General features: G+C 39.1%; 1 protein-coding gene across 19 annotated transcripts in view; it reads left to right on the top strand.

Moving 5' to 3' along the window:
* Positions 1 to 13,995, top strand: part of dock7 (dedicator of cytokinesis 7) — a 38,743-nt gene that overhangs the window by 13,683 nt on the left and 11,065 nt on the right. For 3 of the 19 annotated variants that reach the window (XM_058072835.1, XM_058072836.1, XM_058072853.1), the window contains exons 15-36: positions 1,071 to 1,188; positions 1,347 to 1,417; positions 1,840 to 1,978; positions 2,161 to 2,262; positions 2,475 to 2,561; positions 2,929 to 3,160; positions 4,005 to 4,169; positions 4,369 to 4,386; positions 4,807 to 4,976; positions 6,170 to 6,262; positions 7,819 to 7,908; positions 8,831 to 8,926; positions 9,062 to 9,202; positions 9,402 to 9,515; positions 10,173 to 10,340; positions 10,571 to 10,710; positions 10,918 to 11,087; positions 11,199 to 11,377; positions 12,250 to 12,432; positions 12,691 to 12,850; positions 13,171 to 13,267; positions 13,523 to 13,540. In XM_058072835.1, the coding sequence (XP_057928818.1) occupies positions 1,071 to 1,188; positions 1,347 to 1,417; positions 1,840 to 1,978; positions 2,161 to 2,262; positions 2,475 to 2,561; positions 2,929 to 3,160; positions 4,005 to 4,169; positions 4,369 to 4,386; positions 4,807 to 4,976; positions 6,170 to 6,262; positions 7,819 to 7,908; positions 8,831 to 8,926; positions 9,062 to 9,202; positions 9,402 to 9,515; positions 10,173 to 10,340; positions 10,571 to 10,710; positions 10,918 to 11,087; positions 11,199 to 11,377; positions 12,250 to 12,432; positions 12,691 to 12,850; positions 13,171 to 13,267; positions 13,523 to 13,540 (2,751 nt within the window). The remainder of the gene's footprint in view (positions 1 to 1,070; positions 1,189 to 1,346; positions 1,418 to 1,839; positions 1,979 to 2,160; positions 2,263 to 2,474; positions 2,562 to 2,928; positions 3,161 to 4,004; positions 4,170 to 4,368; positions 4,387 to 4,806; positions 4,977 to 6,169; positions 6,263 to 7,818; positions 7,909 to 8,830; positions 8,927 to 9,061; positions 9,203 to 9,401; positions 9,516 to 10,172; positions 10,341 to 10,570; positions 10,711 to 10,917; positions 11,088 to 11,198; positions 11,378 to 12,249; positions 12,433 to 12,690; positions 12,851 to 13,170; positions 13,268 to 13,522; positions 13,541 to 13,995) is intronic. The other 16 variants (XM_058072839.1, XM_058072840.1, XM_058072844.1 and 13 more) reach the window with 12 other exon arrangements.

The following is a 13,995-nucleotide window of genomic DNA, read 5'->3' on the forward strand; positions in this document are numbered from 1 at the left end:
TAATTTTCCTGTTATTATTTTTGCTAATAAGGTGATACATTGTTAGCCTGTTTACTGTAAATTAGCTTATATAGCTATGACCTATCACATCATCTATTTTGGGTAAATTTGGTTTCTTTTTCGTGATTATACATCAATCATAAAGGCTTATTGTATTGAACCATTCTTATGGGCTATAACGTAGGTCCCCTCTTTTCGGGGCTTACCATCCAGGACAACCAGCGAATGGGGGAAAAAATAATACAGCCATAAAAATGTATTTCGGAGTCCCCTCCGCTACTAGACTGATGCTAGTAGGCCAGAGAAGGTGTTTCTCCAAGCCCAGTCTACATAACCCATGCTTGCCTATTGTAATTCCAGACTTACAACTTATTGGTAATAATGTATAATAATATTAAGCCAGCATCAAGCATCGGAAAGTGAACATTTGCTTCACATTGTATTGAAGTTTGTTGAATAGTTTTTTTATGATAGCAGTTAAACTACTTGTTCATGGTTTCCATTTTAATTTGAATACTTTTTCTGTCCTGACAAGAAGCATTCTAATGATTGGACAAGACAGATTCCCATACATGCAATTTGTGTTTCCAGCTGTGATCTCTGCGGATTCATTCCCCAGTGAATCATCGACGTCACTGTGGTTTATCCACTGAACCTAGGTTACTTTGCACTTCCTGACATGAGGCGTGGTAACTCTTGTTTTTGCCTGCTTACAAGTGGCTGCAAAGTGACCAGGATTTTTATAGTCAAACCGCTTTGTGTATTTTTTTATCACATTCCTTCCAAAGCATTTGTTGTCTTTCGGTGTATCATAAACCATAGCCAACAGGGTTTCTTCCTGAAAGTGCTCAGAGGGGACAGAGCCTTTGCTGTTCCCAAAATGTGGGACGACCCGACCCCCCAACATACACACACATATTAGACAGAATTGTGCACTTTTAGAACCCATCTCAAAAGCTTATGTTTACCCCTGGGCTTTTGACCCAGCATGAGACATTGAATTTATTTTTATTTGATTTCTATTATATATATTGGTTACATAATCTCCTCTAACCTCATATATTTTGCAGAAATCTGCTGTATGTGAACCCGCAGAGCCTCAACTTTGCCAACCGACAAGGCTCGGCCCGTAACATTACGGTGAAAGTGCAATTTATGAATGGAGAGGATCCGAATAACGCTATGCAGGTATGGCATCCTATGATACAATAGTTGCTTGTTTAGCACTATTTGACTCACAAATAAGATAAATGCCTCCACTTACAGTATATGTGAGCCATTTTTGTATCATGCTGTGTTTGTATGGGTAAAATTATGCCTTTATAAGCGTGTCATTGTATCCCCAGGTGATCTTTGGGAAGTCAAGCTGTGCTGATTTCTACAAAGAGGCCTATACTTCTGTAGTGTACCACAATCGGTAAGGGTGTTAACCACAGTACGTCACATGCAGTTGGATGAGACATGATGTGCATGGTACAGTCTGTTCTCCACATTTATTGTGAGATCATATGATTGAATACTCCCTAAGTTCATTCCCCCTGAACTTTGAATTAATTTAATTAAATTTTGAATTAATTTAATTAAATTTTGAATTAATTTAATAGAGTGAAATAAATAATTAAAAACCATAAATGAATTACATTAATGTCCATGAAAAATACACGTATGTGCTTATGTTACTTTTGGATATTTGCCAGCAGACGGAAGTCCTGTAATACTAGTCTATTGATAGATCAAGTTCTCTGACGTTTCATTAACGTTTAGATTTTTTTAAAGTATGTTTAAGTAATGATAAGGCAGCATCCAATTAAGGATTTGACACTTGTTTTCTATCTTCAGATCCCCTGACTTTCATGATGAAATCAAGATCAAGCTTCCCGCCTCCTTGTCAGACCACCACCACATCCTCTTCACCTTCTACCATGTCAGCTGCCAGCAGAAGCAAAACACATTGCTGGAGACCCCTGTGGGGTACACGGTAGGTCCAATACAGTTATTGTGAATCCAACCAAATAGTGACCATAGTCAAAAAAAATAATTCTTGCACACTGTTGTAAAATCTAGCCAGGCATACATAGAGTACAAATGTGAGGTTGCTGCATGATGCTGTGCTGTAACTTTGATTAACTAACATTCAGTGATTCTGTTCTTTTCTTTCAGTGGATCCCTATGTTGCAGAATGGACGTTTGCGGACAGGGCACTTTTGTCTTCCAGTGTCACTGGAAAAACCACCGCAGTCATACTCTGTACTTTCACCAGATGTAAGACCGTGTTAAGAGTGTTTTTTTTTTCCACCAAAATAGTAGGAACTATAACATAGAGAATGAATAAACTAAGTAAATGTTATCTTAATGAGGTATAATATTAGATTCCCATACCGTATCTAATACTAGAAACATCTGTTGAGTGCTATTTACTAGGTTTCACAATCTAATGTCATAATATTTAGAGATCCTTTGTTATTGGATTTCAGGTTCCACTCCCAGGGATGAAGTGGGTGGACAACCATCGTGGAGTATTCAATGTGGAAGTGGTTGCTGTTTCAACCATCCATACACAGGTAACTGAAATATTGACTTTTATAGTCTCTAACCATCCTCACATCTCATCTTTGATCCTCCTTCGCACTTAACGTCAGCTATGTATTTGTGGTTTCATATTTTAATGTCAGAAGGAAATAATCAACTGCACAGTTAAATTTTCAGTTCAAGTCAAACTAAACTGCACTATAATTTATCGCCAGTAGATTAGTTGCTGGTGCTCACCACAGGACAGTCACTTATCTTGTCAGTCATGGCTGAAAAAAGCTATTGATTTTCTGACATCTTTATCTTGAAGAGATATATTCTTTGCGTGCATATTTTCTATATTTTAAATTTTTCTGTTCCCTTTTCAACCTTGTTGGATCATTCTCTCATTTATTCCAGGATCAGTATTTGGATAAGTTCTTTGCCTTGGTACATGCCCTGGATGAGCACATGTTCCCAGTCAGGATAGGAGACATGCGAATCATGGAGAACAACCTGGAAACTGAGCTGAAGTCCAGCATAGCTGCACTGAACTCTTCCCAGCTGGAGCCAGTTGTTCGATTCCTGCACCTTCTACTTGACAAGTTGGTGTTGCTTGTGGTCCGACCGCCAGTCATCGCTGGACAAATTGGTATATTAATGCATCTTCTTAGACACTTAATACTCTGAATATTCTGAGATTATTGTTATAATTGTTTTTTCTTATTAAGCCGTTCCAAAAGGTCAGACGGCAACCGAAAAATATGACAACCGAATCACATTTTTCCCTTAAAAAAAAAATTAAATCCAATTGATATGTTCCAGATAAGAAAAAATATTATCACAAAACACATTATAGTTATAAATGCAGAGAAATAAGCGAGGTGACTAATTAAATGGCTAAATGAACATTTGACCTGACTTTGTACCTTCATGGAAAACTAGAAAACATGTAGATGAGAGGAGGGGGAGATTGGAAGAGCCCATGCAGACACTGTATCCTTCTTGTCTGTTACAAACATAACTTTGAATAGAGGACAGTTACTTGCTCACTTGAACTTTATTGTAAACTTCAGCAGCAGGTACAATCATCATTACACACAATGGCCTGACTGACTCTGGTAGCACACAGGACAGGGCTCGGAATAAGGATGGTAGCAGACAGATACAGAGTTGTTCATCGTTCTGTTTCACTTTATTTGACAAAATAAACCACCCGCATACACATAATAAGGATCATTAAATGATTCTCCGGACAGAATCTATAGTGTCCCATCTCTGAAAGGACCACTCCATTCTTCACAGAGTCACTGGTCAGCAATATGCTTTGTTTGGGCACCCGACTAGTTTGTTAGGTGCACTGTTTGGCCGTACAATCATGGAGATGGTGTACATAAACTGAAAGATGGCAATCTCAGCCATGCGACTGTTGACTATATTGTTTTTTTTTATACTTTGTACTAAAATACGGTCTGTCTGTGATTGTGTGCTTTTAGTGAATCTTGGCCAGGCATCATTTGAGGTGATGGCATCCATTGTAAACCGCCTCCATAAGTACCTGGACACCAGCCAGGACATGCATGGCCGCAACAGTCTGCTGTCTTCATACATCCACTATGTCTTCCGGTTGCCGAGCACGGACCCCAATGCACCTTCACCAGGTATTTACTGATGGAAACTTGTTACTTTTTTACCTCTGACATGTCAGATTTTTTATTTGAAGACGTTTCTACATTGAACCTCATCACATCCGTTGTACTCATGTCTTTGTTTAAAAATTTTCTGCCATATTTTCCTTTTACATTTTCCATTTTGCTACTTTTTTTCTTTCTTTCCGCAACGTCTGCCTGCCTACTAAAGACAAAACATGCTTTACAGGTAGATACTGTTTGTTCCACCATTCTTTTTAATCCCACTGAACTTGCATGTAGTTTTATGCTGTAGCTGTTTAAGTAGTGCGAGATGTTGCAGGCCTGCAGACAGTTCACATTTTATTTCAATAATTACTGCAAAGGATTGATTTGCATTTTGTGGTAATTATGCAGTTAGCAGCCCTTTTTATATCAATCAAATCCTACTCACAAAGCCAATCACTAGCTTTTTGCAAATAAATGCATCATTTGCACAGCTTAAGTTATCAGATAACAAATTCAGTTGACATTTTTGCAACATGAGTATTATTTTGAATTACATTTTTGCTTTAATCCAAAGGAGCTTGTAGTTACAAAATATTGGTAAAAACAGTCACTCCCTTTGCATCCAAGGTTATTAATTTCTTTTATGTGTGTGTTCTACCAGGCCCTGGAGGGCTGGGTGGTTCTGTTCACTATGCCACCATGGCTCGATCAGCAGTTCGACCAGCCAGCCTTAACCTCAACCGCTCTCGTAGCCTTAGCAATAGTAACCCTGACATCTCCGGTACACCCACCTCTCCTGACGATGAGGTTCGCTCCATCATTGGCAGCAAGGTAAGATATGCAAACATGCACGAACATTAATTTACAGTATATGTATAAATCTGTTGGTTACTTGATGGCAATGCTCTGTCTGACTTCTGTGTTTCTGCTGCACGTGCTTATCAAACTTAAATATTTACCAGCACTGACATCTTTAGCGCGTATTGATTTTGTGATGTCTTTTTGATGGCTCGTATAAGGTGATTGCACTGATTTTGCAGTTCTTAACCCACACCAAGGCAGCTTACCTTCCATGCACACAGTGACCATGAGGTCTATTTTTATCAGTATGTAAACTAGATATCATGTGTAAACATAAGTTTGGACATCTTATCGCTGACTGGTAAAAAAAAGCCGCCTGCCATGAGAAAAATGCACAATGTCTGGTTTGGTTGAAAAGACAAGACAAGACAAAGTTGAAAATTACAGCAATCCCATGTATATAGTGGTTAATTGGTTCCAGACCTGACAGTGATAACTGAATGTCCATGAAATTTGAATCCTTCTATATAAATTGAATATTTTCCTAGATAGAGCATAGAACACCTGTTTATGACCTTATAGATATGTTTTTTCAGTATTATTAGAGCCCTCTAGACATGAAACAACACCCCTATAATCCACTTTAGATTTACATTACCCATAATAACAGAAAAAAACATCTTGGACATAAAGAAGACAGAATAGACTCACATGTTAGCATCGGCAGTGAATTTCCTGCGGTTGCTATCGTCTCATCATTGTAATGTTACTGACACCTACTGGTGAGTGTGGAATACCAATGTAATGCCGCTGTTTGTGGTTAAGGAGAGACTCACAATGTACTTCAGTCACTTTATTAACAAGCAGAGAGCACATATGCAATGAACCTTCACACAGGAGTTGCTGTCGGCCACAACTCACTCTCCGTCCACAACGCTTAGCTAAACACAGTCATGAGAGAGTGGGGGAAGAATTCTTACTAAAGGGACCCTAGTGAGGATAAGCGGCATAGAAAAGGGATGGATGGATGGGTGAGAAAGAGAGATTGTTCTGCTGTGGTGATTTTTAACATAATGACAAATGATCTTTTGGGTCCTTGTAATCAACCAGCCGTCCTGACCTCTTTAACCTGTGATTATTCCTTCCCTCCTGCTTCCCCCATGCTGCTCGCTTATTGCCTTGCTTCCTGCTTGCCTTGTGTCCTTTTGACCTTGGCGCCCTAGGGCTTAGACCGGTCCAACTCGTGGGTACACACCATGGGTTGTAAGAGTGCCCCTTGGGGATCCAGCCCTGGGTCTGCTCCAGAAACCATGCAGGTGGTTTTATGAATGCCCCGTCCTCTGCTTTGCCTCACCGAAAATATCTAACCATGCTCACCCTGGAAGAATACTGACATATTTGGAGTTTTGGTGTTATGTGTGTACTTTGTTATTCTCATTAACGTATTGTTAGTGATATGTGTTGCCATGAGCTGTCTGACTAAACATTTTATTCAGATTGTTCCTTTTAGTAATTTTTTTTCTCCTGTTTCTGAAAATGGGGGCTTGTAAAGTATGAGTTATGTAATACCAAAACTTCATAATAATTCAGTAGTCTACTAGAATTACAATCATAATTTTCCCATGATCCCACACATGAATCATAGTTGCCCTCAACCACCCCACATGTAGTAATTTCATCATCAAGTCCCGACTGAATACCGCTCTTTTTCCTTGTAATTATTATATACAGTATACAGCAGATACTTTTTTGCTGTGATTTCCAATGTATACAGCAAGTATACAGCAGATACTTTTTTGCTGTGATTTCCAATGGCTGTGTTTACATGGACTGTAATTCTAATAATAATAATAATAATGGAATATTTTAAAATGATTATTTTTTTATTATTGTTGGGGAGAGGGACATCACTAGCAGTCCCAGTAATGGGAGTGGTGCCAGGTCCCAGCACACACGAAGTATAGTTTTGCTATATTTGCAATAAGATGATTGCTCTCCATGGAAATCATTACCATTCATACATAATGTTTCAGCTTATCAAATGTAATGCAAGGCTTAATTAGCTATGAGTTTGAAATACACTCAATTAGGGAAACACATCCAAAGTCATTTTCAGTAGTAATTATTGTGGATGGAGTGGAGAAAAAGAGTGGTGTTAGTCAGCCTCTTCAGCATACTGTAGTTATTCCAACACTACTTTAATCATAGTTATTCCTTTTAATTGATTTAGCCTCTACTGTCTACTCATTTGCATGAATTCCTACTAACCTCTCATATCCTTCACTTTGTCACTGGAGCATGTTACATGTGAATGAAAGAGTGTGTCTGTGTGTTTGCTTGTCTGCCTCGCGTTTCGTCTTCATGGGTGTCTTGTTCTGTTATTCTAAATCTGAACATGTATTTTATGTCCATAACCAGCATCATAAAGATCAATTGGAGGATACAGTAACAGAGCATGTTGTTGGCTTTTAACCTCTGACGTTAGGCTGACATCCCCCCCTCAATATTTACATTTTCTATCCGTTTTCCCACCTTTTGCCCGAGGGATGCAATATATGGCCCATACATAGGAAGGGCTGTAAAATCAAGAGAAACAGTAATGTAATATTTGCACCCAGGGTCCCTCTATGACATATTGAATATTACATTATTTATATTTTAAGAGTTAAAATCGAGTACTACAGAAACTGTTATTGTTTCGCGTCCATGTGTGTGTCTGTATGTGTGTGTGTTTGTACGACAAGGCTGTGTGCGTTTGTTTGTTTGAGACCCAGACACCTTTTGCTTTATGCTGTAAAGGAAAGGTGCAACCCCACACTCCTGTTGCTCCTCCACTAACTTTGTTGTCACCTTCCATTCATTCCACCCATAGGCCATGGAGCGCTGTGGCAATCGCATGTCTTCGCACACAGAGAGCGCCAGTTTCTTGCAAACTTTAACAGGACGGTTGCCCACAAAAAAGGTAGAGCCACTTGCACCGGAGGAGGAAACCACCCCCCACGCACTCCTTGCTTCCCCCTCCCCCACTTGTCTTGTCTGTGGATGTACAGTATGGCTCTGGATTGGTCGGTGTTGTATTTGTTGGTTGTGGCGTCTTGCTGAATGTCACTGATCATAACTGATTGCTTTGAACATTTAAGGGAATATCATTTGACACACAAAATGGCTTCAGTCTTGCAAATGCTGCACACATTGTGTACTGTCATTCCTAAATCTGTGTGCATGTTGTTGATGAATGAACGCTATTCTAGGTTGATGTAACGCAAAAAATGATCTGTCAACATGAAACTCGACATCATGCAACATTGTATAGTCATTCTCTACAGAAGAGTCAAGTGTTTCTCAACTTTTGCTTCTTCCTTGTTTAGCATTCTGAAGGGTCAGGAAAAAGTCAGTTTAAAATGTGAAATTCTGGCAGGCACTGATTATTCTTTTTGTAAAATGTTTTTGTCACGAGTGTGCGTTTAATGGTGAACATTTTAAACCAATGCACACATTAAAAAAACAACACAATCAAAAAGGTAAGCAAAATACTGGCTTTTGTTTCATTTATCAGCAGAAAGTAACATTGATTGTAAAGAGGTACAATTTGCATGGTCATAACACTGCATGATGCTTATGGTTGCCTTATGTTTTTTAATGATTTGTGAATATTTCAATCTAAACTGCCACATCTACGTCATCAATTTACATACTTTACATACTCTCTTACATAATATACTTAAATGCCAAAAGTATATCATGCCTCACATATGATTCATATGGAACTTTACAGTGACTATACAGTACTTTACCCAAAACTCTTATGTATTAAAAATGTTGATGTTTAGTTCTGTCCATCCATGTCAACCCCTTTGTTTGCTCTGCGTTCCTGTCCCATCCAGCTCTTTCATGAGGAACTGGCCCTCCAGTGGGTGGTGAGCAGTGGAAGCGTCAGGGAGGGAGCCCTCCAGCAGGCCTGGTTTTTCTTTGAACTCATGGTAGGAAACGCCTCACGTCTTTACCCAGTTTGAAACCCTGTAAATTGGCATGTTTCTGCATGTTGCAGTATACCTTCTATAAAGTACATGACAACTCAGTATTCTGTGCTGGTATCCTGGTACTTCAAACCACAGGTGAAGAGCATTATCCACCACCTTTACTTTGCTGATCGCCTGGAGTCGCCCAGAAAGAACCGATTCCCAGAACGCTTTATGGATGACATTACAGCACTGGTCAGCACCATTGCAGGGGACATTGTGTCGCGTTTCCAGAAGGTAGATGACTCTCATCGGTGCTACAGCGACAAACACTTCTAATAGCACTAATATAAGCCTTATTGATGGAATCTTGATAGATATAACTGATGTTGTTGCCTATAGAAATTGTCTTTTTGCACATTTTTATGTATACCTGTGTTTTAATTGTCATTGCATACAAGCAGAGTAAACGGTAACTTGTGCTTCTTGTTATCAGGATCTGGAACTGGTTGAGAGACTGAATACAAGTCTAGCGTTCTTTCTCAATGATTTGCTGTCAGTCATGGATAGAGGCTTTGTCTTTACCCTTATCAGGGCATACTGGAAGCAGGTAACTACCCACTTGGGATGTTTGAACATTTACCGCATTTATGTTGGTTTACTCATAATACATGTCCAAGCACTACAGAATTATGCAAGCAACACAGTGTTCTGATTTTTATCTTCAAATAACATCAGAAAATGCACTAATTTGTTACAGCAGCACATAAGACCAGTTCTTATTCAGATAACACTATGAATGTAATCTTCAAAAGTAAGCATTCTTAATGCCCAACATAGACATCAAACTTATTTGTTCATATATTGCACATAGAACCTCCTTCTTCCTTTTTTCTGCACTGTACTTATAGTTAGGCATAGGCGTAGGCATAGTTTACATGGGGACGCGTTCAAGTGCACTATGTAAGCCTTAAGTGTTTTAGATGAATAGTAGTCACACTGTTTCTTATTTTTATTCACATACCTCCATGACTGTAGCCCTGGTGTACTTTGGGAACGTAGGCTCGAAATTGTTTGGAGGTATCTGGTTCATGGGTTTGAAATCATGTGGTGGTAGCTGGTTCATGATAAGGAGAAAAATAGTCTTTGCGATAGTCATAGTCATTATACTACATGTGGGTATAAAATTAGTTCACCTGACAATCATTTTTATTGATGTTTGTATTTGATTTTTCATTTTATAAAGTTCACAATTTCCTCTCAACAGGTGTCCGCAAAGATTTTCACGCTGCAAAACCCAACCTTGGAGTCCCTGAGACTTGATTTCTTGAGAATAGTGTGCAGCCATGAACACTACGTCACTCTCAACCTGCCTTGCAGCTTGCTCACGCCACCTGCCTCACCATCACCGTCTGTCTCTTCAGCGACTTCGCAGGTCAGATCATAAAATGTTGCTAAACAGACATAGAACAAGCTAGTTTAATGTGTATATGAGTTAGAAGAAAAATCTGAATGCATCAAAACATGATCCTGTTATGGACAGTAATCTATCTGTATGCTCCAAATAATCATTAATCAAAAATTATTTTTCTTAAGGCAAATATGAGGTGCCTTTTTCTATTGTATGTAAGTGACTCTTTATCTTTTTTTCCATTCTTGTCACAGAGCTCTGGGTTCTCCACTCATGTCCAGGACCAAAAAATAGCAAACATGTTTGAACTCTCTGTGCCCTTCAGAGAACAACACTTCATGGCTGGGCTTGTACTGTCAGAACTGTCTGTGATACTGGACCCAGACAATGAGGGGTTAGTATGTGCCGGGTACACTAGCTTACTTGAGGAGTGATTGACTGAATAACATTTAAAATATGAGTCCAGTCAAATAAACTAAACTTATTAACTTGGTCATGCTAACTGTTTTTATGTTGTTGTACTAAATAACAGTTTTTTCCAGCCATGATCACAATGCATCTGAATAGTTAGTTTTTCTTGTGTCCCCATTTCTTTTCCTAGGATGTTTGGCTTGCATAAGAAAGTGGTCAGTGTTGTTCATAACCTGCTCTCCAGCCATGACTCCGACCCCCGTTATGCAGATCCCGAGGTCAAAGCCCGTGTTGCTATGCTTTACCTTCCTTTGATTGGCATTGTCATGGAGACACTGCCACAGCTTCATGACTTTACAGGTACTAATGAAAGCATCAGCTTCCAGCTAATTGTTGTATTTATAATAGCCATACATAATATGTGATATGTGATCTGTCGGTTTTTCCTAACACATTCCTCTCCTTTACTAGAGTCACTTAACCAGTGGGGTCGACCAGGGGGCCCCCAGGGAGCACCTGTGAGCAGCAATGGGGAAGACGCTGAGGGAGAGGCAAACAGCATGATTAATCAGACTGTCGCCATGGCAATAGCGGGCACTGCCACTACCTCTTCGATGTCCCGACCGAGCAGCTTCTTGTTGAATTCGCAGGTAATGATGGATCCTTTTTTTTTCACAAAGCTGAATTAAATTTGATATTATTATTGGGGCTGTCAATTGAGTCATTTTAATTAAATTAATGACAGTTTTCAAATGAATCCAATCATGATTGATCACATTCATCACCATATTTGAAATACACCCATTTTGTCTGTATTTTATGAACAGAAAGATAAATGACAGGACACAAGTATATATGTTTGTATATACATATTTGTATGTATTAACAGCTCCAAATGAACTCAACATTTAATGTAGATAAAAGGTATCACACATGCCTGAAAATGTATTTGCCTAATGCTAGTCTCTTTATAGTAGCAAGAAAGAAGGGTTGCATTAGTGTAGGATGTAGTCTCTGGGATTTCCGAGCATACTTAAATGCATCAAATTGTACATCCGCACAATGATATGTTATGTTATGTTAGTGATATGTTAGTGAGCGATGAGAATATCCACATACTGTTTTTCCTTTGTCTTTTTGTTTATTTAGATATTTAGACAAAACTTACATGCATAATAAAGATGTTGTTGTGATTTTCTGAATGACAATGAGGATGGTTTGTTTCCAAGACGAGCGTGCGAGAGACGTGTTTGTGAGTTGGAGATACATATGTGGTGTTGCAATTGCACTGCTATTGATGTGTTTAGCTAAGTATGACGTTATAAAAGAGCGGCACACTATTGTGGCTCCGTCTGCCGTCATTACAGGGTGATGTGTTTTGACATGATGCGTTAATGACGCTAAAATTTGAAACACAGTTAATGAAATAAATTAGTGAACGAGCTATTTTTGACAGCACTATTTCACACCACTTGAATTTTTACCCATTGAATTGATTTGACTTTCTCGTGCGTCTCTCAAGGCGAATCGTCAGCATGGGAGCTTTTCGGCTGAGTCAAGTCGCAGTCTGCTCATCTGTCTACTGTGGGTGCTAAAAAATGCAGATGAGCTGGTGCTACAAAAGTGGTTCACAGATCTTTCAGTGTCCCAGCTGAACCGCCTTTTAGAGCTCCTCTACCTCTGTGTCTCTTGCTTTGAGTACAAGGTAAGATGCCTAACATTGTTCGCTTTACAACTAATATGCTTTGGTTACTGAATTTTGTCACAAAGCAAAACCGCCTTCTTTGTGTTCTAGAAGCATGCATTTTTATTTCTTATTATTCATTCTGTTCTGCTGTGTTCTCTTTTATGTTAGTGCATGTTTTCATACAATTAACCTGCTTTACTTCACGAGTGCTGTGCTGCAAATGACTTTCCTGCATTTTTCTCTTTTTCCACTCACCCTCTACTTCCTGGATACAAGGCCCATGTTGTGTTCACCATGCAGGGAAAGAAGGCGTTTGAGCGCATGAACAGTTTGACCTTTAAGAAGTCCAAAGACATGAAGGCCAAGTTGGAAGAGGCCATACTTGGTAGCATCGGTGCCAGACAGGAGATGGTGCGTCGCAGCCGTGGACAGCTTGGTGAGTTTACCATGCACACACATTGAAGAGAAAACACTATCTAGAGTCATTTTTACTCCAAGTATGTCAAATTTCACGTGTGCAGTTCAGAAGTAGAAGAGTTTACACCATGGTCTGTCCCATATTCTCCATGTGGCTATGGAGTGATCAATTTCCTGCCTGTACAGGTGATTGTGGAAATCCAACAAAATGTACAAAATTGTGTAAATTTGGCCGAGAAACACACATACTTGTGATAGTGAATTAAAATGTCTGCCTCACTGTGTACCCTTCCACTCTTTCTACACAATGAAAAAAGTAAATAATTATTTTGCTTTCAGAGCGTAGTCCATCAGGCAGTGCCTTTGGCAGCCAGGAAAATCTGCGGTGGAGGAAGGACATGACCCACTGGCGACAGAACAGTGAGAGACTAGACAAGTAGGTTATGTTGTGATACGGCTCGATAATTAAATTATCAGTTATTGTCTTCCAAAAACAAGACTAGCCCGCCAGTTTTTATTTCAGCATATGTCTAGAAACAGCTAGAACCAAATATAGAATTTAAAGTTTGGTTCAGCAACTGTCGGAGGCTATGTTGCATTTTGATATATTTTATTAGTTTTCTTCATCATTCTGTTCCAGTTCCAGAGTAGTTTTCTGTTAATTCTTTGATGTTGCTGTGTGTTTATGTAGGAATCACAGATCAGTCAGGTATTGTATGGTCCATATTTGCTGTGTTCTCTTTTGAATCTCAGTTTTCTTTGAGTTCCTTGAATGGTGTGTGTGTGTGTGTGTGTTCACTTGCATGGTGAAGTACTGACAGATAGTCAGTAACAGTTTACATTGTTTACATTACCCAAGCAGAAACATTGAAACCATAATATTTATTTATACTGTACTCATATGTTAAATCATCTGGAGTGCAATTGTATAGCTGTAAGAGATTTATTTCTGTTTTCCATAATTACGTACATTTGTAATGCCAAGAACATACCGCAGTAAAATTAATCTTGTATATCTTGCTGCAGTAATATCACAATTGAGTTGTAAGGTCCCCCATGCACGTGAACGCACCCCAAGAAATGTCTCTATGCTGGTTCTTACCCTTACACACTCGATCTGTCCCAATAACATTGTGCTTGTTTTGATTAGTGGTGGCTGAGTCG

This window comes from Doryrhamphus excisus, chromosome 5 (genome assembly GCF_030265055.1).
Source record: "Doryrhamphus excisus isolate RoL2022-K1 chromosome 5, RoL_Dexc_1.0, whole genome shotgun sequence".
Taxonomy (NCBI): Eukaryota; Metazoa; Chordata; class Actinopteri; order Syngnathiformes; family Syngnathidae; genus Doryrhamphus; species Doryrhamphus excisus.